The sequence below is a fragment of the Trypanosoma brucei genome, chromosome 11 (genome assembly GCF_000210295.1).
Source record: "Trypanosoma brucei gambiense DAL972 chromosome 11, complete sequence".
Taxonomy (NCBI): domain Eukaryota; phylum Euglenozoa; class Kinetoplastea; order Trypanosomatida; family Trypanosomatidae; genus Trypanosoma; species Trypanosoma brucei.
In genome coordinates this window covers 3,202,771-3,229,764 of record NC_026744.1, presented here as the reverse complement: position 1 = coordinate 3,229,764, position 26,994 = coordinate 3,202,771, and the positions used below count along the sequence as shown (strand labels likewise).

General features: G+C 42.9%; 8 protein-coding genes across 8 annotated transcripts; 1 reads left to right on the top strand and 7 right to left on the bottom strand.

Annotated features, from left to right (window-relative positions):
- Positions 1-2,015: 2,015 nt before the first annotated feature.
- On the bottom strand, positions 2,016-4,766 carry TbgDal_XI13620 (kinesin, putative; the record flags this gene model as incomplete). Its single annotated transcript, XM_011782205.1, has 1 exon — positions 2,016-4,766. The coding sequence occupies one exon, from the start codon at positions 4,764-4,766 to the stop codon at positions 2,016-2,018; it is 2,751 nt and encodes a 916-aa protein (XP_011780507.1).
- Positions 4,767-5,513: 747 nt separating this feature from the next.
- On the bottom strand, positions 5,514-7,280 carry TbgDal_XI13610 (hypothetical protein, conserved; the record flags this gene model as incomplete). The annotated part of the gene is made up of 1 exon (XM_011782204.1): positions 5,514-7,280. One exon carries the CDS (start codon positions 7,278-7,280, stop codon positions 5,514-5,516), a length of 1,767 nt encoding a protein of 588 aa, XP_011780506.1.
- An 879-nt stretch (positions 7,281-8,159) lies between these two features.
- Positions 8,160-8,762, bottom strand: TbgDal_XI13600 (hypothetical protein, conserved; the record flags this gene model as incomplete). The annotated part of the gene is made up of 1 exon (XM_011782203.1): positions 8,160-8,762. One exon carries the CDS (start codon positions 8,760-8,762, stop codon positions 8,160-8,162), a length of 603 nt encoding a protein of 200 aa, XP_011780505.1.
- Positions 8,763-9,711: 949 nt separating this feature from the next.
- TbgDal_XI13590 (hypothetical protein, conserved) lies at positions 9,712-11,475 on the bottom strand (the record flags this gene model as incomplete). Its single annotated transcript, XM_011782202.1, has 1 exon — positions 9,712-11,475. The coding sequence occupies one exon, from the start codon at positions 11,473-11,475 to the stop codon at positions 9,712-9,714; it is 1,764 nt and encodes a 587-aa protein (XP_011780504.1).
- Positions 11,476-17,428: 5,953 nt separating this feature from the next.
- TbgDal_XI13580 (hypothetical protein, unlikely) lies at positions 17,429-17,737 on the top strand (the record flags this gene model as incomplete). The annotated part of the gene is made up of 1 exon (XM_011782201.1): positions 17,429-17,737. One exon carries the CDS (start codon positions 17,429-17,431, stop codon positions 17,735-17,737), a length of 309 nt encoding a protein of 102 aa, XP_011780503.1.
- Positions 17,738-18,388: 651 nt separating this feature from the next.
- TbgDal_XI13570 (hypothetical protein, unlikely) lies at positions 18,389-18,802 on the bottom strand (the record flags this gene model as incomplete). The annotated part of the gene is made up of 1 exon (XM_011782200.1): positions 18,389-18,802. The coding sequence occupies one exon, from the start codon at positions 18,800-18,802 to the stop codon at positions 18,389-18,391; it is 414 nt and encodes a 137-aa protein (XP_011780502.1).
- A 2,338-nt stretch (positions 18,803-21,140) lies between these two features.
- TbgDal_XI13560 (RBP9) lies at positions 21,141-21,794 on the bottom strand (the record flags this gene model as incomplete). The annotated part of the gene is made up of 1 exon (XM_011782199.1): positions 21,141-21,794. The coding sequence occupies one exon, from the start codon at positions 21,792-21,794 to the stop codon at positions 21,141-21,143; it is 654 nt and encodes a 217-aa protein (XP_011780501.1).
- A 425-nt stretch (positions 21,795-22,219) lies between these two features.
- On the bottom strand, positions 22,220-26,119 carry TbgDal_XI13550 (RNA helicase, putative; the record flags this gene model as incomplete). The annotated part of the gene is made up of 1 exon (XM_011782198.1): positions 22,220-26,119. One exon carries the CDS (start codon positions 26,117-26,119, stop codon positions 22,220-22,222), a length of 3,900 nt encoding a protein of 1,299 aa, XP_011780500.1.
- Positions 26,120-26,994: the final 875 nt, after the last annotated feature.

Sequence of the window (26,994 nt, the reverse complement as noted above, 5' to 3'; positions counted from 1 at the left end):
TACTTCCAACGAGACTCACAAATCACTGGAGAAAAATGAAAGGTAGGAACATTGGGTTTGTCTGGGGCCCAATGACACTCCCGAGCAAATATGCTTCACGTTCCGCTCCCCCACTTTTTTCTTTTGTTATTATTGTTGTTAGCTTGCCGCATAATGCGCATTACCGAGCGTAATACAATTAAGCTGGAATGTCATACTGAAAAAGATGATGAAAAATGAAAAAAAAACAAATCTTAAAAAACAGCCAGAGCCAACAAAAAAGGCGAATGGTAGTAGTTCAAATGCATGACAACGTTTCTGCCTTGTATCTTCTATTGTCTTCGTTTTTCACTCCAACAGTTTTGGCCCCGATGAGTTTCTGTTTCCTCTTAACCGCATGCTCTTTTTTATTCTTTCTTTCCTTTTCCTTTCCCTTGACTCTCGCCAACAGTGACGATGATAAAGGTATAAAGAGAGGGAAACGGAACAAACAAGCAGCGAGTCGACAGAGAAGAGAACGTGCTACTAATGAAGGCCCTGTTCCACTGTATGATAACTGTAAATATAATTGTTGTTGCTCTTACAGTCGCTGTTGCTATTACCTCCTCTTCACAAATTACTTCATTCATTTTATCCTGTTTGTCTGTGTCTCTTCTTTATTTTCTTTCTCTCTCTCTTGGTATACCCTCTGCAACTACCAATATTAGTATTATTGTGTATTGTATTAATATTATTATTATTGTTATTTGTGTTTTATTTATTTGTTTTTTCTCACCCATTTACTTTTTCGTCTCTATCACACGCCCGTACGAAGAACGCAAAAGGAAAAATGAAAAAGAGGGGAAGAGAGAAAGAGAGAGAGAGAGCGAACCACACAAAGGAAAAAAAAGGAATGAAGCCTTTTCTTCCTTTATTGTCGGTATAATTAATTTTTTATTTTATTATTTCCTTCACTCTTTTCTCTGTCATTCCTTAACCACGCAGCTTGCGAGATGACACATCGCAAATGATGATGATGCATGAGGATAGTAAAGAACAATGATAACAATAATAGTGATAATAATGGTGCATTCCCCCCTTGCACCCTCTTTTTATCTCTCCTCTCCCACCCCACATAAAAAAAAGAAAGTGAAGAAAAACAATAACAACAACAACAGAACGTCTAAAAGGGGGGAAAAAATAAGTATAGTTCAACCAACGAGGGGTTATGAAGCGAAAATTTATTCAAGAGAAACAGTGATTATACAAATAAGGGGAGGTAAATTACCAGACGGTTTCTCTTCAAGAAAATATAGGTGTAAATCTATATACAAATATATAAATAAATATATATATACATATACAAGTTCTTTTGATTCATATATGCGAAAAAGTTGAAACACGAACGGCAAAAAGGGGGGTCAACAGCAACAGCAATAAAGATATAGAAAAGTACTGATCAACAGAATGTAAAGGGGAATATGTGTATGTACATTCCCCTTCCTCGCTTCAGTTCTTTTTTTTCTTCTTTTTTGCCGTCGTTATTTACGATGGCAACGATATCGTTACCGCAGATGGCAGTGGTGTGGAAAAAGAAAGCACGAGGAAGAAATGTACAAGGTTGAAGGTGAATAGTGAAAAGGGAAAGTTAGAAGGAAGAGGACGAAGAATACACGAATAAAAAAAGAGACAATGAAAAGAACCCCCACATGTTGCTAGAGAGCAACCGTAGAGAAGGGCAAAAAGAAAAAAAAAGAAAAAGACAATGGGAAATAATAATTAAAACAGGGAAAAGAAATTCGATGAAAGAAATGATGATAATAACTTTCATATCATATATGTAAACGTCCCCTACCCCCCCCCAAAAAAAAAGAAAAAAAGAAAAAAATTCGCACCCCTGTTACCGAAAATTCACCGTCCTCCACACCACCGTTCCGACCTGACGGAAGGAGCAAAGCACCTTTTGAAGACAAGAAACAAAAAACGAGAGGATATAAAAAGAGAAAGAAAGTTTGGAACCAAGTCAATAATATATAACTGAACAAAACCTTCATTACTCATGAAGTTTGTCTAAAAGAATCACTAATGCTGCGCTGCAGCAATTCACAAGCTCTGGACGTAACAGAACCCTGCGCCGAAGCCGAGCTATTTTGCAGACGCCGGACCCGCTGTAAGTGGTATTTACGCGCCTCTTGAAGGCTGTCGATACTGTCCTCCACCTCCTCCAGTCGCCTCAACGTTTGGAAAACCAGTGGATTCGTCGCCTGTTCCTTCACAACAGCATTTCCATCACCCAGCGCCTCGCTGTAGTCAGTAGAAGCCTCAGCCTGCGCACCACTACAACTGTTTGGCGAGCCGGCGCGACGGGATTGACACTCAAACCCTTTCGCTGCCACCGCGCAACTATTCACCACGTTGGGGCTTCCGCAAACCTCATCGAGCCGCGCTTTCATTTCACAACGTTCCAACATGAGATCATCAAGATCTGTTTCAATCGTTGCGAGCGCCCTCAGCTCTAAGTCAATTTCCCTCTGTACGCTGGAAGATCGGCCGGAAGAATCGCATTGAAGGTTTCGCAACAGTTGCTTCCGCTCGACGTGGGCTTTAGATAGGCAGCGGTCGAACCTATCAGCAATATTGGATTTAACCCGAGCAATTTCACGTTCCTTCTTCTGTAGCTCCACCTGAAGTCGAGAGACCTGAGCCTCCGTCTCACGCATCTGTCGTTTCATTTTCTTGACCTTTTGTACATATGAGGCAGCCATCTTCTGCTCGCGCTGCTGTCCCTCGCGTACAGCAACGACGTGGCGATTCAACTCTTCACGCATCTCCGGAATCTGTGCCTGGAGCTGTTGAATCAGTTCCTCGTTACATTGACGCTGATTGAGCTGCAATGTCGCCTCCTCCACACGACGCCTGTAGGTTTCAGCCATTTCTTCGGCCTTGCGTAGCCGCTCCTCATGCAGTGCAAACAACCTATTCCGCTCCGCCTGCTTCCGTTGTTGCTCCATTTCAGTTGATTCCAATTTCGTGACCGCATTCGCTAGGTCTTCTTCAAGACGACGCTTCACGGAAAGAACCTCTTCCTGGTTGCGCTTTGAGTCTTCCAGTGCCCACACGGCCTCTTCGTTTCGCTGCTTAAGCTCCTGAATATGCCGCTCCTTCAGGGCAATGTCTCTCAGAAGATTCTCCTGCGAGAAGCTACCGTCAAAGTCACACCCTATGGAATGTTGTCCTCCCATATCGAGTTCTGCAAGCCGCTTAGAGTCTGTCTCCTTTTGCTTCTTAAGTGCTTCGAGTTCATCCCGCTCTGCTTCTAGTCTCTCTAGAAGTTTCCTGTTGTTTTCTATATCCCCGCCCTCGTCGGAAGGGTCACTAGACTCTGCTGACCTTCTAGGGCACGACACAGTACTACCAACGGCACTAACCTCCGCAGTGCTCGTTGACGCACGACCCACACATCGTTCCTTCTCCACTAACTCAAGAAGTGCAATCCGCTTTTCGAGACTCTTCCGCTTCTCAACCTCAACCATCGCGGTGTACTCCGCATTGAAAAGATCGTCCTTTAGGCGCTGCGTAAGCTTCTGTTCCACCCTTAGTTTCTCCTCCAGCTCCTCCAACTTTGCATTTACATCGCCAGTTGGAAATGATGGCATGCCGGAAAACTGCCCACAACCCACTTGCTTCGCTTCCAGAAGTTGCTGATGCAGCATTTCTATGGCACGCTGCGCGTCCTCCATGGAGGAAACAGCAGCCATTTGCAATGGCGTCGTGCGGAGAGACTTCACACGGTTCGCGTACTTTAACGTGTTGAGGGTTTCCTCGAAAGACGCAGCCACTGGTGAAACACAAGCTATCATTGTCGTTTTTGAGTTGCCGCTAAGCATTGGTTGAAGGAGGCGCGTTAACTTCGACGCTCGGTACGGTACATGTGACTTGCGTGCACACAAAGCCGATATAACATTCCCCAGGGCCAAGAGACCACTGTTGATACTGATGCCCTCTCTAACCCGCGACGCAGCTGCTCCCGAATGTCCTTCACCTGCAGCACTCGGCGTTGCGCCGTGTGCCTTTTTCATCCGCTCGCTCCCCGCAAGATCAACGAGGGCAAACCGTCCGACTTTGCCCCGGTAAACGAGCGCCACAGTCAGTAGACAATGGGAACGAGAGCTTGTCTCGTTTGCTTGCGTCATTGCAGTGCGACGAGAGGATATGCATCTCTCTATAAGGGTAAGCAACCCTTCCGCAGAATCAACGGCCGTCTCAGTGAGACCCTTAATAAACACACCACAGCGATTATCCTCCCGCAGTGATAACGTCCGAACCTGGCGAGGGGCTGATGATGACGATGCAGAAACGGCAAGGTCGCTAATCTGATCGTTGTATACCTCCACAGCCGAAAACCGAAACTCGGGCTGAGTTGCAGCAGCTTCAGCATCCGCCAGCGAGTTTGACCTCGCACCTGGTGAAGCTAAGCCTGAATGCTCGGCGGCGCCATTCGTAAGTATTTTATGTACACGTTCCACAACGTACCTGGATAGACGTGACATGGTGTGTGTTTTCCCGGCACCTGTTTGTCCGTACGCTATTGTAGAAACGGTGTACCCGTCAACAAACGCAGAAATTAAGGGGTCTCCAACTGAACTGTTCACTAAATCGCATGTAGCCCTCATATCGAAAACCTTGTCGAACGCGAACGTCCGATCGTCGCCGACGCGTATCTGTCTGTCATGAACAGTAACGCACTGCTGGGGGTTTTCGCCCGGAATAAAAGGCCGCACACGTACCACCACGCGAATATTTTCCATCGCCCCTCCCACTATTACCACCCTTGTGTTGTAACACCGGTCGGTAACCCAGGCGGTCGCGCCTTTCGCAAGGTCAGATGTATGTTTTTAATGCACTTTAATGGAACGAGAAATATATATGTAGTGTATGTGTGTATTTCTGCTCTCTTTCCCTTTCCTTGTAAGAAACTCCTCAACTACGTCCTTTCAGGTCTCGCCAAGACCTACACGAAGGGACAAAAAGGGGAAGAAGAACAAGTGATGCTGAAATAATCCCCCTCTGCCGGGGCAGCAGTTCAGTGGCCGGAACCTTCGTGAAAGTGCCCCCACATCACGTAATGGAACCGAGTGATAGCGTGTAAAGAAGAATAAAGGGGAAAGCAGCGTATCCAACACACTACCACAATGCATCAAACGGTGAAACAAAGTAAAAGCAACAAAACAAAAAAGGAATCCCAACAACCAACAGAACAAGTAGATTTTTTTGTTTTTTTTTCTCATTTGTGCTCCCACTTGCATCATTCTGTCTGCTGCCATGAAGATCCTCAATGTATATGCTTTACCATATCAATGACAATAATCATGTATGGGTGAACTCTATGATAGACAACTACCGTCTGAGCCGCACGAGCGCCGTCGCTACGCCTCAACCTCATCCATTGTCGTCTATAAAAAAGGGGGGGTTGCGCACCGCATTGCTGCCGCAACTAAACAAAGCGCGCAACACCAGTCAACACGCGACCACAGGGACCGCGCATCCCGTAATTATCACGAACCCAACTGTGACGAACTAAGTTGATCATCCCACGAAGTGGGAGAGCACGTGCGCGTAAAACTGCTGAGCTCGCATTTCTGCGGCAGGTCCCACCATTCCTTTTCCCGTCTTTGGGGTTGCGAACGCACCCGACGAGCTGACCCGCTGTTACGAGATATGTGAGACTTCGGCCGCCACCACTCCTGCATCTCCCGAATTATCCTCCGCGACTCCGCGTGACGCCGCAGATGTGAATCGTACCCGGCTATGTTAGAGGCTGGCACCGAAGCTGCAGAATGCAGCGAAGAAACGGAGGGATGAAACGAGCATTCGGATGTCTCAGAACGCTCAACCTCTTCCCGGGTACAGTTGAGTTTTTTCTGCCGTCGCTGCTGCCATGCCTCATTGCGTTCCGGAACGGAAAGTGCGCACTCAACTCGCCTTCGAGGGGCCCGCCCTACTTTAGGGTGAAAGGTACACTCCTCCACCTCTTTCTGTTCTTGCAGCTCACGTTGCCTGCGCAACTCCTCTTTCATACGTGTTTCTGAACGACGCCAAAGGAGCTCACGGAGTCCTGAAACATTTCTTGGGTGTCCACCCCCCTTCAACTGTTGTAACCGCCGCCGCCACATCTGGTTCGATTCCTCGTCAACACGTGGTCGAAACGTACATTGCGATATCTCCTTTTCAAGCTGTTCACTAATCATATGTTGACAGTGCCGTCTGTGCCGGCCACTCGAAGCCGTGGGATCCCTGCAGGCGTGAAGTCGTTCAGTAGGGCTTCGAAGCTGATACGTCCGCAGTGGCGCATCGTCGCCAGTTCTTTTACGTTCAACTATTGCGCGCGACGTCTCGTTTATATGCGGAACACCAAAGCTCCCAGGTTCCACATGAGACGAACCCTTCTTCGCATAGCAACCATTAGGTCTCATGTAACTTTCATCGCATAAGCGATCGTACACTGACACATTGGGATTCTTGTAGAAATATCTTAGCAACCTAGTCGAGGTCGATGACACACGAGGTGCAAAAGTGCAATTTTCGTCACGCAGCGCATCCCCTTTCCTGCTCTTTTTTGAAAGTAAACGATCCACAACGCGACCAGGGAGTGAGAGTCGTCGCGCATAATTGGATATGCGAGGTCTGAACACGGGTTGCGAATCGACACGCCGTAGAGGGGAAGAAGAACGACCACTAGCCGTTGTGCCCCCTTCATAATGATGATGCATTCGCTCTCGTCTCGCCTCATGCTCAGCTAATAGATAATCTTCTATACTTTTCCCGTTTCTACGTTCAGCGGTGATGTTTGCTTCGGCATATGAAGAGATAGTTGGTTTAGACTGCATCGCGTCCAGGTCTCCTTTTATGATGGCCTCACGCAACCGGATCAACTTCTCTTCACGCTTCTGCAACCATTGCCGTGATACTTCTGCTGGATCGCGTGGCGAAAGAGAACGCGCCTGTGCGGTGAGACGCGGAGGCCGCATCGCTGCCTTCAACTCGGCACTCTCCCTCTTGTTATGCGCAGCTTGACGCTCTTCCGCCAACTCCTGCTGGCGCACATGCAGTTGATATAACCGCTTCTCCACAGCCTCAACGCACTCGGAGCCTTTGCTCGGTTTCCTGTGTGAAGTATATTTGGACAATGTTGGTTTGAAGGGGCAATCGCGACGCTCGTCTTCCAAAAACTTCCGGCGGAGTAACTCGCGGTGCTGCTTGTAGCGCTCCCCAACCTTGGAGAGGAACGATACGACGTCATTTGCCTCAGAGGCCACGGACATAACCCGCGCACCACTTACTAAAATGGAAAAGGTGAGGTGCTCAAAGAAAAAAAGGAATGTGCGGATGTGCTCCGATATTTGTGCTTGCTGTCTCGGGGACGTGCATTAGTGATAAGCGGTATTTCCAAGGTCGACCGGTGGCGGGGAAGGGACGAAAGAAAAACATGTTAATATTCGCAGCACCCGGAACTGCTTGATCATCAAGAAGTAATTGGTTACTTCCCCTATCATCACTTTACAATCTTAAAGAATCCAACAGGTAAACATACAGAAGGAAAACGTGCCTCTGATCAACCTCCAACCGCACATTAAAAAAAAGGATTGCGCAGCATGCAGCGCTAATCTCTGTGTGCGCTAAATGGGGTGCCGAGTAGTTCGCCTGGTAAAAGCTTTCACAAAACACATGTAAATATATGTATGCTTATATGTGTATGTGTTAAATATAGATTTAAAATTATGCGAAGGCAGTGACTGCTGTATGGTGAGCGTTTAACTCCTCGATGGTGCAAATTGTTCCCCAATCAACTTGGCCGCCACCTGCGGTAACAAAAACCTCAGCACGATGCTGCTTTGCAGGGAACTCACCAACTACAAGGCATGCCCCCAAAGTATCCGATAATGAGTTGAAATAAGCATCCGTCAACTAGAGTAACTTCACTGAACTCCATACCACACAGCGAAAATAAAGCAACGCAGCCAGTTCATTCTCCCCACCAGTACGGCCATGATTTACTTCAACGACACGTAACACGTTCACGGCACGCAAACGTTCCATCGGGTGATAATTCCAGGAGATGACAGACAAAAAAAATGACATACGAAAAAAAGATTAAACGAGCCATCCTATTCCCTCATCCTTTTGGACGTACTGATGTTTGTCTAATTCCTTTGCCGAACTATATCTCCCTCCATTTCCTTCAACAAGTTGTCTTTTCGTCGCCGTGCCGCCTCCTCGAGGGCTTCAAACGTCTGTACTATCGGGACGGCTAATGATTTGTACCGATCCTCCGCTCGCGTCACCCCAATGCGGCAAACGCAATAGATCTCGTAGAGCATAAAGCAAACCACTAGGAAGAGCGTGTACACCAGGGCGTTGCTAATCGCCGTTGTGCTACGCAATCGAAGCCGGATAGAAAAAATTCGCCAGGCATAATAACGGCGTGCAACAGCAAGTGACATTCGCCTCACTAGCCGCCAAAAGGGCAACTCCTTCAACTGTCTGTTCGAATCCACCAGCTGTGTGTGGCAATGCAAAAGACGTAATCCGATACGAATGTTCGTCTCGAGTTGGTTAACGGAGAGGGCATCCTCCAGCATCTTTCGTTCCTCACCTTCCTTCCGCAACCGACGGTATAGGCTATGGAGAACGTGTACAGTTTGTGTGGTGTTTGTTTGGCCGCTAGAACTCAAACCGCGGCATCGAACAAAACCGGCGGTTGCCATTAGAGATGTGAAGTAATCAGCACAAGGACTACGCCGCATTGCCTGTGTCGTGTTCTCCGTATGCAATGGTGCAGTTAAGTTTGGAGGTGGAGCCTTGGGAACTTACAGGGAAACAAAAAGAAATGAGTGCATTAATGATTATGGCAGCGAATATATGAGTAAAAGCACACACACAACAGTTGAGAGGGCCGCCGCAACAACGCAGGGCCATGTGCTACCGAGGCAATCATCACCCTTCTGTCACCCCATCTACCCACAAAGCGGCAATGGCACAAGAGCACATAAAAAAAAAAAAATGAAGATTATATGGTTTTCTATGGCGCCATGAACACAGCGTGAGATCATTAACTACTTGGCAGAAAGGAGGAAGCGAGACAACTGTGTGGAACAAATATATATATATATATATATATATAATCAGTCCACGAGATCACAAAGAAAAACAAATGATACCCTGCGTGACCAATACCTCTTCTTTTCCCCTTCTCTCTTCCTCGCGAACCTTTTTCCTTGTTTTGCTCCATTTCTCTATAGACCTCTAATAGTGTCACACCCCACACAGCCACACACAAACGCACCGCTGGGTGGTTGCTAGGGACGGAAATAAAATGTTGCGAACGTTTGGTTCACTAGCACAAACACACACACGCAAAAAACAATAACAACAACAAAATTAATGGCCACGTTTACGGCAGTGATCGGGGAAGTTGGTAGAAGGTCACAATGAGTCAGAGCAAAAGGGGTAAATGAACAAAAGAGAAATATTCTATGAAACTCCCCGCGCCCTGAACATCCTTACACGGTAAAAACGTCCGCCTCCAATAAGTAAAAAAGAACATAAAACTTTAAACAAAAAAGGAGGAGCGCTTGATTCTTTTCATTACTTCTTTCGATGATCTCCCTTCATTTTCCCGCCTGCACACAACTGATTCAACCACTCCGTGACGTTGCGTGCGTCGCACTGGTAAATTTGCTCCCATATAAAGCATTAATCTCGCGGATAGGACCTCCCACCGTGTAACTGCGTACGGAGATTGCCCAGGAAGCTGCTGGCTTCTGACATCAATTTCGTCTCCCGCTCCTCTAAACTGTCTCTTTGTTCGCGTAGCCGAAGCTCCTGTTCTATAAGTGTCCTCTCGTGCTGTGACACGAGTTCACGCTGCTTCAGCTGATCAGCCAGTTCGATTTCCTTAAGCCTTACGGCGTGTTCCCTCTCCGAAACGTGCTGTTTTGCTTCCTCCAACTGACGCTCTTTCACATGCATCATACCTCTCGCCTCCTCAACTGCCTTTTCGCTCTGATCCCGTCGCTGCCCAGCCTCTTCTATCTCCCGCGAAAGCACACGGCCCATTCCTTCCAGTTCCCGAGCCCCTTGATCTGCTGCTGATACGTTGTGCTCTGCGGCCCGCACCGCGTCCTCCGCCCGGGGAACCTCCCGTGCCACCTCCTCGGCATCTCGGGTAGCATCTTGCATGCGGAGTTTCACGATATCAGCGTCTCTGGCAGCCTGATCTGCGGCGTTGTGCGCCCGCTCAGCGGCACGACGAGCCTCGTCAAGGGCCTTCTCCAAGGCACGTACCTTGTCATCGGCAGCACTCGCTTCCCCAGCGAGAGAAAACGCCCGCCGGTCCTGCTTCTCAGCCTCACGAGCCACCTCTTGTGCGTCTTTCCGAAGCTCCTTTTCACGCTCACGAATCTCGAAGAGTTCCTTCTCGCGATCCTTCTTCTCGCGGATGGCCCGCTCCTTCTCGCGCTTTGCGTTGTCCATGTCCCTCGTGAGGTCCCGCAGACGGTCCGTTCGATCCTTGAGATCCGCATCCGCAGTTGCGACGGCATCCTTAGCGGCATCTGTCTCATTTTCTGCCTCCTCAAGGGCTCGTCGGGCCTGCTCCACCGCTTGCTCCGCTTGTCTCACTGCCTGTCGCTCATTTTGAATAGAGCGCCTGATTTGTTCTTCTTCCCAAAAAGCCCTGGAACGGAAATAGAGGCAATCCGTCATGATTGGATAGAGCCGTCCGAACCGCTCAAATTCTGAAAAGGTAATCCGCCCGTCCCGGTTGCTGTCACCCTTTTCAAAGAGATCGTCCACCGTAGCTGGGCTGAAGTTGAGATTAAACACAGTGAAACCGTGTCGGAAGTCCTCAACGTCGAGCACACGGTTACCCTTTACATCGAGTTCCGCGAATAGCACACGCAGTTTTTCTTCTTGCGACACATCTGTCTGGGCACGCGGCACGAGCGCATTTGAGGTACTCCCGTGGAACGAAGCGTGACGAGCCTGTTGCGACTCACTGCGGTGGCTAACGGGTGAGCGAGACCCGTTGTACGGTGCGAGAGCCCCCTGCATGGAAAGGCTTCCATTAGGAGTGACACGTGAGCCCTGTGAAAAGGAACCACCCGCGGAGTGTCGTTGGCCGGAACTCGGTGGCTTCATTGCAGGGGGGATTTCCTTTTGGCTTTCCTTGTGCCATTCATTTGGAGGTTGGAAAACATAAAGCTGACAATAATCCGTTAACTGGTCCTCCCTTATTAGATCCACCCATTTGTTGAGCTCCTCATCGTACATTTTGATCTTCGACGAATGAAATTTGTGCGATGGCACATTGTCCGGTCGGCGAAGAGAAATTTCATTTGAGAAAGCAGTTTCCGCCGAACGCGTCAGTTCCGATATGCTGGGTCTGGACGGGAAGCTAAGCTCAAAGTTCACTTTATTATTGAATATATCCGCTGCTACTTGTACGAGAAACGCCATATCCTGGTCCTCCCTTTTTTTCCTTTTGTCCGTTCTCCTTGTTTGTTCCTATATGCGAGGCTTATGGCCCCTTTCTATATATCTTCGTTGTATAATTTTTCTTTTTTTCCTCCCCCTCTTTTCTTGATGGAGCTTTTTTTTCTTTTGTATTCTATCGCCTTACTTTATGATGCTAACTTTGCGGAGCACAAAGCCCTTGTTAACTGGTGTGAAAAAAACAATATAAAAAAAAACAGGCACATGAAGAAACCGAAAAAGAAAGAGAGGGAAAATTAACTGACCTTTCCTTGAAAACAAAAAGGATTGCACCTTTCTTTTTCATTATTATTATTCTTGGATGAAAAGCAGAATATATTTATATATTTTTTTTAAAAAAAGAATCATATTACCCCTTTCATGTGTGGGTCTGCAGGTTCCTCATCTCAATATGCTGGAAAGTTCAAGCGGCGCTGCCCTGTGACGCACAGTCTCAAACAACTAAATTATATGACTATTCCCTATAGAAACTAATATAAATAAACAATAATTAAAAAGAAAACAAAGATAACAAGAAGGGTAAGAATAAGCAAAACAAAACAAAGCAAATGTTGCGCGGATATGAAGTGCAGCAGGGACTTGGAAAGTGGAAATCATTTACGAAACGAAATAACAATAATAATAATAAAAGAAAAAGAAAGCAAGTCATTCCCACGGAGCAGTTATCTGTCGGATCGAAGAAAATGAAAAGCAAACTGAAAATCAAATCGTGTTGCACCATGTGTTAAAGTCCGTCCAGCCATCCGTGCGCACACGCACTTGCTTCTTTTTTTTTTTTAAATCCTCCTCTCCTCTCCACTCCTCTCCTCTCCCCTCTCTTCTCTTTTTCTTTTTTTTTTAAAAAAAAAAAGATAGAAAAAGAGTTTTTGTTTGCCAGTTTCATATAAACAACTTGCAATAATTTCCCCTTTCCTTACCTTCGTCACCACACAAATATGTGAGTATTATATATATATATATATTTTTTTTAAATTTTAAAGTAAATAAACCCATAAATGGGTGCTGTCTTCTTCGCTTCTTTTCTTGCTGCTCTGGTTTTACTCGCATTTTGTGGTTGTTTTTTGCTGGTCTCCATTATCCGGTCGGTTGAAACACAGAGTGCTGTAAAGAAAAGGTACACAAAAGAAAAGCTGAATGGGAGAGGGGTAAAAAAAAAAAAAAGAGAAAAACAAAAAGAAAAGAAAAGAAAGTCATCTCCAAACAGTAATAATTATGATATGATTTATACCTCTTGGTTTATTGGTTTCCCAACTTCGATGTGAAAGAACGGGAACAGTGTGAATCTCAAGTACGCGGCACGCCAGCACCTTGTTCTCTTTTCTTCTTTTTTTTTTCTTTTTCCTTTTTCTTTCTGTTTTCTATCGCTTTTTTTTCTTTTCTTTTCTTTTATTTCCTTCTCTTCCTCATCCTCTTCTCACTTCTTCATGCCTCTTTTCCCCCATTCCTTATCTTCTTTTCGTATGTACAAATAAATAAATAAACATATACAAATATGGATCGATAAACACGAATGGTAGAAGTCGACTCGTCTTTAAGAAAAAAAATGTTTCTTTTAAATCCTTCTCGCTCCCTCTTTTTTTTAATTTGCTTTACTTTCTCCTTTGTTTTATTTCCTTCCGCTATATGTGCAGTCATTTGGCTCATTTATGTGGTTTGTTACCTCCACGCCAACGAAACAATGCAATCCTCGAGGGTATGATGGTTGCAACGAGTAAAGGCACAATATAAAATAATAGTTATTATTGTTTTTTTTTTAATAACAACAATCATCACCATAATTAAAATCCTTAAATTTAATTCATATGATCAGTGCCAAAGCAATGAAAGGTACGCGTATAAGTGGCAAGGAAGTACACAAAGGAACAAACAATAATAATAGTAATAATAATGTGATAATAATAATAATAATTAAAGTGTTGTGCGTAATTATCCTTCCGCATCCTTTTTTTTCCTTTTCTTCTTCTACTTTCGGTTACCATTATTGCTTAATTGAGGTAAAGTACGTACAGTTTTAATAATTATGATAACAAAGAAGGTAAGTAGAAAGGGAAAGGGAAGAAAAAGGGCACCATAATGAGAATGCAATAATATATATATATATATATATATAATTATTACTTTGGCCATGATGATGGGTAACAACGGTGAATCATCACCGCAATACGACATTAGGGTGCGCTCTTAATGTGCATGTACATAAATATAAAAGTGAACAATAATTAAAAAAAGAGGAAAAGAGAAGTCAAGTAAATATATACCTATAAATAAATATATATATATATATATCCTCTCATATTTATGAACAAATACTCATCAGCACGAATGGAGGGAAGAGCGCGGCTTTAAACATGCACGAGGACATGCGGGGACAAGCGGAAGCCGCTTCCATACCGTCATTCCTTTACTAAACGCACAATTCCTTTTTTTCCCCCTCCCCGTTACGGAAGAACTGAAATGCGGCAACGAGGAGTAGCAAAAGTGCACACAATAAAAGGCAAAAACAAAGAAGGAAAGACACCTCTCGTCCCTTTTTCCCCTTTCCTCCTCGTAACTTACGTTTCTGAGTCTTAAATATTCCCTCCATTTATTCAAAAGAGCATTTATTTATTTATTCATTTAGTCACTCACCATCGCTTATGCACAGGCGTATATTATTCGTTAGTTTCAACCAAAGGAAATAGTGTCACGTGAAAAGGATAGAAGAAAAGATAAAAGAAGAACAACACCGAGAAAAGATAAATAAAATAATATTGATAAAATGAAAAGGAAAAACACTTGAAGGAAGCTCGAGTTACGCCCCTCTCCTTGTCTATTAATTTTCTCTTTGCATTCATATTTATATATATATATATCTTTCCTTTTCCTTCTTTGTTTTTTTTTGTTCAAAAATACAAAACGAAACCTTCTTTTTTAATGCGTGTAAGCATCGGCAAGTTTGGTATCCGCATGCAATATTTATATTTTTCATGAGGAACCTCACAAGTTGATGCTCTTTCCCCGCCGTTTTGGGTGAGGATTCACTCGCTTGTGCCGTAATAGTAAAAAAATTTAAAAAAAACAAAAGTAGTTTCGTTAATATATATATATATATAAAGAGGAAAAAAGAAACAGATCAAATAAATAAAGATTTTTTTTTAAAAAGAGAAAGGAATATAGAGGACATAAATATCTGCCCCACGAAAGGTTGTAGATGGAACCAAGGGATATGATTGTAATAATAATAATATGATTAATATTAAAAAACAAGGGAAAAAAGTGAGCAAGCATATACATATACACATGCAACGAGAAGAGCGGTGGTAACGAACCCACCAAAAACGTAAATAAAGAAACGCCACGTCACAAATGTTTAAAAAAAAAAGGGAGGAAACTAAGATAATAACAATAACAATAATAATAATAAAAGGAGGGGAAGAGTGAATTTTGTCATTACTTCCGCTGTTTCTCATTGTGTGTCCAATATAGTGCTTCCTCATTTTGTTTTATTTCATTTAAATATTTTACGTGGCTTATATATTCTCCGTTATGCTTCTTTTCTTTTTCTGTTTGTCTCTTCGATTGTGCTTCTTCTATTTTTGTCATATTATTCATATTTTTCCTCCTCTCAGCCACTCACACGGACACTGACACTTAGAAACGGAAACATTCCTCATTTGCTGAAACAGTCGCAACTGTTTTAAATTTCATAACCTTTCAAATTAAAAAAAAAAATGCAACTCTACATGTCCGTATATATATATAAAATTTATTATATTGCTTAAATTCAGTTATTTATTCAAATTCGTTTAAATTTGTATTTATATTGATATAAAACATAAATACAATAATTTTCACTTGATCCACTGTTTCACTTATTCATTGTTAAACCCCTTCCCCCATCATTGTTGGTTCTGTTCATTCCCTCCCCTCCACCTTTTAATGAATTAACAGTTGCATAAATATGTAAATATTTAAATATGGGCGTATTTGTTTTGTTATCCAATGTCATCTCCATGTTTTTTTTTAAAAAAAAAGAAAAAAAAAAGAAAGAGAAAAATATAAAAAGAAAATGGTGAAGGTTCCCGTATGCGAGGGTTCCTTACGGCTCAACATGACCGCAGAGAAATGAGTTTAAATGTAATTGTTGCGTGATTTCGGATCCGTTGCACCTCAAATCCCACCGCCAATACAAACTTTTTCCCTCCCCCCTTTCCTTCTTTCCTTCACCTTTCTCTTTCCTCGCTCTAATTAAAACCTCTCTTGTTTTTGTTTTTTTTTTTTAAATAACAATAACAACAGCAACAACTTTTTTATTTCTCCCCTTTCTCTCCCAAAACAATCCTTTTTTTTTCCCCTCCCCTCTTTTCTTCCCCTTCGCTTCCTCTAAATTACTCTCCATCACTTTTCATGAATACTCACCTCCATGCGAAGAAACAAATGGAAAAAAAAGAAAAAAGAAAAAAGTTAACGTAACCAAGTAGGCAGAAACAGAGTAACAAAAAAAAAACTACCATAGCGGGTTCGTGTCGAAAATAGCTCAACCAAACAAAATGCAACGAGCCAATTAGAATTAAAACAAAAAAAACATATAAGAAGAAGAAAACAAAAAAAAAGAGGAAGGGAAAGTAAGACGATGTGGTGGTACCCACGTGTTCGAGTCCGTCAGCATTTGCATGAGGGCAAAAGAAAATAATAACAATAACAATAACAATAATCATTATAACAACAACAACACTGAGCTCACATCCATGATTATATATATATATATATATATATATTATTATTATTATTATTATTATTATTATTTATTATCCTCCTCACCCTATATAATTTCATTTGGGTTCGGCTTACTTACTTCAACATAATGGCTCTTTTCGTGTCTATTCATTCTCATTCAAATTTATATTTATACTCAATGTTCATATGTATATAAATACATATATATAGATATAGATATTTGCGTATAAATATCCACACAAATACACAGTCAAAAAGTAATTAAATAAGAAACACACAAAAAAGAACAGTTGCAAACAAAAACAAAAAGACGGACACGTCCAGTCAAATTCCCTTCCGCAACAAACAAACAAACAAAAGAGGAAAGTTACAAATATAAACGAAGCGAGTTAAGCCAACAAACTAACATATAATATATATATATATATGCTAATTGTATACACATAATAAACTCAGAGAGATCAAGGTCACATATAAATATGCGAAAATATTGAAACATAGATATAAATAAATATATATATATTTTTTATTCGCTGTTTTTTATTCTTGTTTTTGTCTTTTTTAGCACATATATACACACAAATTTCTCCGCAAACCCACCCCCTCATATCCCTTCTTCTTCCCGCAATTTGCCTCCTGCTTTGAAAAATACTCGATGCCACCATTTGTAATCCCTTTTCCACCCGTTCTCAGATGTATGAGCATAAACATAAATAAACATAATATATATATATATATATATTCCTTTCTTTCATTCTTCCCATTTTTTTTTTTGCCGCATCTGCTTTATTTTATAATTTGTTTAACAACACACACACTCACAAAACAAAAAAGACAAAAGACAAAAGAACAAAATCATCACTTTTACTTTCCCTCTTTATAGCATGGGTACGCCTACACATTTGCTTCATTTCCTACTGTGTTATCATCATTGCCTTTTAACCATTCGCTTGTGTGTTTACGTTCATGTTACTAACAATATTTTAAATAAATAAATAAATATATGTTTATATAATTTGTTCTTCTGAACATTTCCATGTGTTGCAGTACTTGTGTTTCTTTTTTTCTTCTTCCTGTTTCCACAGAGTGTTTTTCTTTGTTGTTGTTGTTGTTTCAAAGTAGTAAGAAGGGAGGGGGAAAAGAGGAATAGTCACTGTAAAGATATATAAATATATATATTTTTTAATATTTAATATTTAATATGTCATCTTCATATTCGGATTACTTTCATTATTATTATTATTATTATTACTTGGTCGATTTCGGTGAGCACATCAGGCACTATATCCTTCCTTTTTCATTTTTTTCTTATTATCTCTTCTTTTTAGAATATTTCCTTTCTCTCTTTTTTTGCTGTCTTCACTTTGAAACAACTCGAAAAATATGTGCACTGATTTTTCCACACTGCTATTTAGAAAAGAAAAAAGTAAAAAAAATGAATGAAAGTAAAAATTTAAAGAAGATTTTAGGTCTTTTTTTTAAAAAAAAAAAAAGAAAAAAATGCTCATAATTCTTCATTGAACCTCCTCTTTTCTCCCCCTTCTTTAACTCCCTCTTTGTTTAATGTTGCTTTTTTTTTTTTGATGATGTTGTTGTTGTTTACCTGATTTATTTTATATTTTGTTTCATTTTCCCTCTTCTTTTTTTTAAAAAAATTAAAAAAAAGTGATACCTTTAACTCGCTTTCCACGTTCCTTCTTCTTCGTTACTTTAAATTTCTCCTTTTGGTTTCAATAATGTTTTCTACACCACTTTTTTGTTCTTCTCTTATTTCCCGATAAATATTCCCATATGTTACCTGCCAAAAAAAGGGACACATTCAATGAAATAAAAAGTGGAAGCGAAAACAAAAAAAAAGAAGAAAAATAAAAGGAAGAAAATAAAGGAGCGAAGCCACTAGCAGAAAGTTGAAGAAACACAAACACAGGAAAGTAAAAGAAAGAAATTGAAACAATCAAGCACATTGTTAAACGAATATCATAAATAAATGCGGCATTTTTTTTTTCTTTTGGGAATAATGCAAGCGTATAAATATAAATATAATTTATATTTATATGGATGTAAACAAAAAAAATTATACGAACTCATACAAACACACGGCATAAAAAGGGGTGGGGCACAAATACGGCATGGGTGAATTCATTTGAATTCAACACAAACATTAAAATAGAGGCGCATGCATACATACGCATACACGCATACAAAATGAAGAGAGAATTCGGTAATAATAATAATAATAATGAGGAGGAGGAGGAGGTAGAAAAGATGAGAAAAGAAAAAAAAAAGCAAGAACAAGAACAGGAACAAACGCAAGTAGGAAAACGAGGGAATGAACAAAAGCACAAACACAAATACAAATAATAATAATTATTATTATAGGAAAATGGGTGATGTCATATATACTTGCAATGGGATCGCTATTTGCTTCTCCCCTCCCCCCACACACACATACACATACACACACACAAACACAAACACAAACAGACATATCCCCAACTGTTTTTTTTGTGTGTGTGCGCGTGTGTGTGCTGATGTTGTTGGCATTCCCTCGTACATTTTTTTTTGTTACCTTCATTTTATGATATTCGTCTGTTTCTTTTTTTAATTTTTATTTACCTCCTTACTTATTAACGCTTTTTTTTTTCGCATATTTTAGTGTGAGGACCGCTGGCTATTAAATCATAAAAATAATAATCATTATAGTCACGACAATCATCATAGTATTAATAATAATGATAATATCAAAAGGAAGGTAAAAAAAAAAACGGAGAAAAAAAGAGAGAGAGAGATAGGATAAAAAAGAGTTATCCGCGCCAAGTAAGCATTCCACGCATACATGTGAAACAAAACAGGAAAAAGAAAAATAAAAATAAAAAAGGGAGTGCATTTGACAGCTTTCCACTTCCCTCTTTATTATCTTTCTTCTTTCCGTTTATTTATAATTATTTATTTGTTTACAATTTTGCCTGCCACTTCTTGTTACTTTCCTCATACACACATACACACACGCACACACGTCATTTATATCTTTTACTTTTACTTTTTCTGCGTCTATCCCCATTTATTCACCGCGTTTGATTTTTTTTTCTTTTTAAAACGAAAAAAAAAATTAATTAATTATCGGCACGATTTATGCAAAAAGTAAAAAAAAAACCTTTTCCATTCTTCCACTGTTTAACCCGTCTTCCTGTCTCTCTTTTTTTTTTTCCTCCTCTTCTCCTCCTCCCATTCTCCTTTAACTTCACTTATTTTCCTCTCCTTTTAAAAAAAAAAAGAAAAAAAAGAAGAAAAGAAAAGAAAAAGAGAGACCTTTTAAGAGTTGTTGTTTGTTGTTTGGTTATCGCCATTGATAGTTTCAGGTATTACGGATCTGTTTATACTTTTTCTCTCAATTACACAATTTTTTTAGTTTTGTTTATTTATTTGATTGCTTTTTTTTTTTAATAAAAAAATTAACACTTACGCGACAGTTTTTTCCTGCCTTTTTTTTTCTTTTCCTCCTTTTTCCATTCATCCATTCATTTCCTCCAAATCCGCGTGTTCCTTATTTTCTAAAACACTTTCATTCCTCTTTCTTTATTTAACTCCATCATATTTTTTTTTCTTAAAAAACAGACAATAAAAAAGAGGAAACGGAGCGTATAAAAATAAATAAATTATAATATAAAGAAAAAGAAAAGAGGAGTGGAAAAAAAAAAAAGAGCAACAACAGCAGCAAAAAAAAAAAAGAAAAAAGAAAAAAAAGACAGGCAGGTGGCCTGCTGCTGATATGTGCAAAGATATAATAAATATGCCATGTAATTACAAAATAGTAACACTAGTAGTGTTACCTGTATTTCTCAATTCTCAAATCCCTCTTTGTTGTTTCTGCTTCCTTTCCTTCTTCCTTTGTTTCAAAGCAATATTATTATACTGTTATTACTTTGCTTTTACTTCATCTCTCTTCCTTAAATGGTTTGCTGTTATTTATTAATAGAAGTTGCCACTTTGTGCAACTGGTTGTTATTCTTTCTTTTTCTCTTCCGTCAAAAGTATTATATATTATATATCATTTAATATCTTTCCCCTCTTTTTCATCACACATATGCATGAGTCATAAAAAGGGGGAAAAAAATGGAAACAAAATAGAAACAAAAACAAGAAGAAAGAGGAATAGAGGGAAAAGAAAGAGGGGAAGGAAAGAAAGGGAATTAGAGGAGGAGGAGGAGGAGCAGAAGGGAGTTGTTGGAAACAGCCACACAACAAAAGCGACAAGAAAAAAAAAACACGGCGGAATGACCGTTTCTTTTTTTTTTTAATGTGGTTGTTGTTGTTGTTTTGTATGTGTGTGTGAGTATGTCCTCTTGTTTCCTTTTCTCTCTTTTTTTTTTTTCCTTTCTCCCTCTCGTCTCTCTTCTCTCTTCCTCCCCCCTCTCTCTCCTTTGCTTCTTCACTCGTGTCACATCGTATGGATGTATCCCCATAATTATATTTAGATAATGCATCATTTCCCCCCTCCCTCAGTTCCTAAAGGTTTGGAAGAACCATCCCCACAACTACATGCACATTCCAACGTGTGTGCGTGCCTGCGTGCGGGAGAGAAAAAATTTAATAATGCAAATGTGCATATATTAATTCATATAGGAACATAAACATACGTCGTGCATAAGTGTTTCATCTCGCCCATCGGCTGATTTTAACCGTAAATCGGTCCGATTACACCAGACTCTGCCTGAGAGACGGAGAGCAACAAAAAAAAAATCAAGGAGAAGGAAGAAAGAAAAATGCGCGGAAAAAAAAATGGTGTGAATGGAAAGATGGGTGGAAGGTAAAAGAAGTAAAATAAGCAAGAAAAAAAAAGGAAAGAAAGAAAGTGGAGATATTCCCGATTGTAATAACACGAAGGGGGCCTTCTACTTCAGATAGTCCTCCCTTTACGACAGCGTAGGAGGAACGGCCTGCATGGCGTCTGGTACCATCATATAAAATGTCGGTGGTGTTGATTGGTTTGACTGTTGTGCGTATTGCGGGAGAAACACAACTTGCTGCATAGCAGCCGGTACGGGTGCTTGAGGTTGAGCGATTATCTGCGGAACGACAGATGGGTACATAGTTGGGTACATCGTCGTAATGGGGTATGTTTGAACCATCATACCAGAATCATTGGGGTGCGAAATAATTGCAGATGACGGTGGTGGTGGAGTAATTACTCCTGAGGCCGCCGGTAACGTTTTTTCAGGAAGGGCACCAGGCGTTGAGTTTCCACTGCGGGATCCACGCTGCCCGCTGTACGCAACGGAGGCCTCCGGATGGGCCAGTCGAACTTGAATACGGCTTCCACCAATGACGTAACCCACCAACGAGTCAATCGCCTTTTCAGCGGAGGAGGCGTGCCTAAATAACACAAAGCCGTAGCCTCTGGATTGTCGCGCTCCTTTCGATCGCATAATCCGCGCAGAGCTTATGCGGCCGTACGGGGAGAAAAGGTCAAAGAGTTGGTCGTCGTCAAAATCTAATGGAAGGCTGGCTACGTAAACATTGCATCGCAGCTTCCGGGTGTCATTCCCCTGCTGGGTGACAGCTGCCATTGTGTTAATCTGTGAATTTGACCGCTCGCTTCTGTGCTCACCTTCTTCTCTTTCTTTCTTTTTGAACACTTGAGATATCGTGTAAAGCCGTCACTTGAGTTCCGTTTCCTCTCCCTTTGTGCAGTAATGGTACGAATAAGGCAGGAAAATCACGATCTCTTCCAAGACGTCTTTGCTTTATACCCTAAACGGCGAACAAATAATAAAAAAAAATGGAAATATAATACCGAAAAAAGAAAAGGTAGACGCAGATGAGAACGAGTAGAAAAAAAAAAATTCATGAAAAAGGCGGTAGAGATAATTATGTTTTCACTACTCCATCCATCAGCCACATGCAAGTATGACTGTGCCCATCCCCCTCGATGGGGAAATAACAGTAGAAAAAAGGGGGGAACCTCACGTATGAGTGAACCATCCGGGGGTTCTCAACGCATGGGGATCGTTACTGCGCAATCTGTCGGGTGGTGCCATTCCCCACAAATGAAGCAGCGCGTCACGGGTCCTCCCTTCGCTGCTGCTGCTTTATGTGGGCAGGTATTAACCACGTGACCGCCCTCACCACACACAAAACATGTCCTCTTGTCGGCGCTGCCGTCCTTCTTTTTTGGTGCGTCGTCGCTTGACTCGACCTGCAGCAGCGGGGCAGTCAGCGGTGCGCGTGGCTGGCGCCTGTCGACAACTGTTAAACCACGGACAGTGCTCGAATCACCTTTCAGAAGCCTGAGAATAGCGCGAACAACAACGCTGCTGGTAGATTCCCAACTCTTAGACGGGTCGTTGATCTTTTGGCTAAGGGCTGAATCCAACTGATCCTTTAGGTGCCGTAACAATACAGCATCCTCGCTTTGACATCTGAAAGCAGTTGCCTCGTCCACGACAAGTTCCCCATATTTCGGAAGATACTCGAGGCGGCCGCTCCCAAAGAACACGACATGAAGCGGCGTCACCATTGAAACCTCACGCAGAAAGGTGGCTGAAGTTTTCACCTTATCCACATAAACAAGAAGTGGAGAGGCGAACGCCTTTTCCTTTCCAGCAACGCTGGAGGGGTGAACAAGAACTTCCGACCCGTCCAGGGTTGTGATGTTAGTACGGTTGCCTCCCTTTCCACCTCGCACTGTCCTCACACACGCCACATTCGGATAGAGGCCGGCGACGATGCACGAAAGAATGCACTTCACACTACCAGAGTTGGTGTTGAAACGGGGTCCACCCGACTCGTACACACTGTCTTCAAGAGTGACAACTGGGTCATAGAGGAACCGGTTGTTCTTCATACGAACAGGTGTTTCCTCAATAAGCCCAGCCTCGTAGAGAAATCGCTCATACTGCTGCTTTGTGGCTTGGATTTGCCGCAGTGCTGGCAGAGACAAATAGTACTTTGCACACAACTTACTCGCTCCAGCAGGGCCCTCCTTGTGCCACATCGCGATCCACTTAGAATAAGCAAACCACGAAGATAAATGGTCTGACATGTAATCCCCAGAGAGCGCTCTCCGCACACCCTCCACCTCCACTTGATAGTCCATCGCCGAAAGGAATGGGGTACGCACAGCAAGGCATGCGGCGATCGTCAGTACCGGGTCCACACACTGAAGAATTGCACCGTGTATGACCATCTTACCAATACGAACATCCAGCGGGAGGTTGGCCAAGTGCCGCCCAAGCGATGTAAGACGCTTGTCCATAGTCAGTGCACCAAGTGTTGTTAGGGCTTTGACGCTGCTTCGCACAGCCCGCTCATCTGGCGGTGACAGAGCTTTCCGAAGATACTCTACTTCATCACCGAGATTAAGGGAATATATTTGAAGAACAAGACTCTCGAGGGGAACACGATGCATCTCACAAAGCTGATGGTCGTCGAGTGACTCGAACTGGGTGCTGGTAAACAAACGAAAGCAGAACCCGTCACGTACTCGACCAGCTCGCCCTTGCCGCTGGCGGCAGTTAGCTTTGGATGTGTTCACAGTAACCAGTTGTGATAAACTTCTCCGTGCGTCATAGCGGTTCTCCTTCACCTTCCCGCAATCGATGACGAACACCGCATCATCAATGGTGATGGACGTCTCCATGATGTTGGTTCCGATGACCACCTTTCTCTTGCCTTTGGGTGGATGCTGAAATACGCCCTGTTGCTCGGACGACCCAAGAGAACTATGGAGGTTGTAGATGAGGCAACTACTGAGGAGCTTCGGGTTAGACTTTAGTTGCTCCATGCACGAAGTCATCTCAACCATGCCAGGAAGAAAAATCAGAATGGCGCCTGGCACACCCATCTTGGTATCGATGTACACAACAATGGATTCAATCAGTTCGTAGTTGATGACGTCTGGATTCATCCGGGATAGGATATCCAACGTCCTGTGTGATGCGCTTAGTTGTGTTGACGGTCCATGGACTCCTGCGGTGAGTTCCCGCGCCTCTTCAATCTCATTGATGTCAATGTCCAACATTTGCTTCCGCGTATTCCGTCGCCTCTCTTCCTTTCGTACCTCCCACTTGGCATACGGTGAACCATCATCCAGACTGTAGTTTACCATTGGGATAATCTCTTCTAGATGGAATACCTGGACGGGAAATGTGCGACCAGCAATGTTAATGATAGGAGACCCACCAAAGTAACGTGCAAACAACTCAGAATCCATTGTCGCACTCATGAGTACGACAGTCAAATCATCACGGCGCTCGAGGAGGTCACGGAGGAGAATAAGGAGGACATCGGTGTCCACACCACGCTCATGAATCTCGTCCACAACGATGTGGCTGACCCTACCCAAAAATTTATCCACCTGTATTCGCCGAAGCACAACACCGGTGGTGCAATAAGTAATTTGAGTGCGACTGGACACACAGTTTTCCAGACGGATAGTGTAACCAACCACACCGCCTACGGCTTCGTCGCGTTCTCCAGCAACCCGAAGTGCTACGGAGGTTGCCGCAAGTCTCCGTGGTTGCGTACACACAATGTTGGCAGAGCTCCCCTTCCCATCTTCACACATAAACTCATACAGATATTGCGGTATTTGAGTGGTCTTACCGCTACCCGTTTCACCACTTACAACAACGACGCGGTGCCTTGCCACGGCCTGGCGAAGCTCCTCACGTGCATTGTAGGCGGGAAGCTGCTCCCGCGAGTTTCTCAGGGTACCGTTAGCTCTGAGAGCCTGCCACTCCTCCTTGAGCTTCGCATCCAACTGTTTGTTGTTACGGAGAAATTCCCGTCGGACTTGACCGACCTCGTCATCGCTGTGATCGACAGTACCAAGCTCTACCTTCGCTGGTAGTGAGCACGTCGTCGAGCTTGGTTCCTCAGGGGGTAACGCCAACGGATCCTCAGAAGCGGACAGCGCAGACGCGAACGCCTGGCGCTTTGCGGCTATTACAGCCTTTACCTCCTTACTCTCACACGGTGCGGGAGTAGGAAGTTGTTCTACTACTCCCAGTCCACTAACAGAAGAAATTGCGCCACAAATTGAAGAAAGCAACCCAATTAAACAACCCTCGCCCACGAATCCGTTAATCGCTTCAACAGCAGCATCCAGTATTGATCGTCTTGCCACGGCTGGAAGTTCCTTTGTATCAAGCGGTAAAACAGCTAAGGTGGACATTCCTCCTGTCTGCTGCTTGCGCGGGCCAATAAATATGTTAGGGGGATCCGAGGGGTAGTGGTCCGGAATGCGAATAGAAAGCATCACTCCCTTGTCGTCTTGTGTGAAGAAGGAGAACTGGAGTTCCCTGTCGTCCGTATCGTCATCGCCAAAGTTCTTCAAACCGATGAAACTATCATCAAAGAGGGCTCGCACTGCTTCCAACTCCTCCTGAAGTATGGAGTCTCCCTCCTCAGGGGTTAAGCTCTTGCCCTCTTCCTCACGTGAATACCACAGCATGTAGGAAAACAGTTCGAAGCAACTATCAACCAAAAATGATTGGAAAGGTCCGTCCTCTGCGAGGAGTTCTCCGATGGAGTTAAAGACCGGTAATTTTGATTCGTCCGCTAGATCTCTCACATATTGTGTGACCAGATCGGGTGGAAAACCAAGGCCTTCATATAATCGCTGAAGGATCTCCGAAGGTGTTAACGGACTATTGCGCTGAAACTTGATGCGTGAGCCTGAGTTCGGATTAAAGTGTTCCTCAGATACCGGAACTGCCCCTCCGCTGGCAGCGTGGTGGAGAACGTCAATTACCATGTCCTTCTCGGCACGCGAGAGGATAGATGACGGTGCTGTAGGTGCCGGTGCAGCAGCCCGCCCACGGCCGCATCTACCACCACGACCTCTACCACGCGCCAGTTCTCTTGGTTTCCTTTGTCTGTTGGGGCCCATCTTCCTATATGGCTGCTGGACACCTCCCTTTCAGCACACACTCACCCGCAAACAAGCACACCAATGGTAAAGATGGATATGCGAGTAAACATCAAGAGAGAAAAGTACGAGAGATGAAAATAGTGGTCACACGAAGCAGTGGAACCGCAAGCAGTTATGGAGCAAGTAAACTGTGGGGTTGTACGTGGAGCGCACCACCCCTCGGAAACTTTTCCTCTTTGAAAAATATTTTCCTCCTAAAGTGATAAGTAGTAACATAAAAAGCACTCACTCACTGTTGGTTTATGTGTACGTAAAGCCTCCTAGTTATGTGTACCATTCTTCATCCCCCTCCTTTCCTCTACTCTTGTTTGGTCCCACATACTACAACTTTCATTGGTTCGACAAACCCACGAAGGCTCTCCTCTAGTAAAGTGGTTGATGCCATGGTACTTGTTAAATGCTTACACCTACCTATCATTATTTCTTTTTTCAGTTGAATTTCTCCCCCCTTTTAACCCCTTCCCCCCTCGATTTCTTTTATCACAATGGAAGGGAACGCCAAAAGACATTGACATGCCCTTTTTTCACATGCGAACACATTTCGACCCTTCTCCCCTACCACGGTCAGTTACTCATTTATTTCCCCCCCTTTAATCTATTTCACTCCTTACCATAATAACTTTTCCCACTTCCCATTCCCTTCCGCTGGTTTTTTATGTGTTTTTTTCCCCCCTTTCCCCAGATTTTATCTCTCATCCATACTCCATCCGTTTCATATTTGTTTTTTGAATTTCTTTTTCTTTCCGGTCTACCTTCAAGGTAACAGAGTACACGTGGTCTTCCCGATCACTTCAGAGGGAAGCATTAAGATAGTAGAAGTAACGATTGCATCA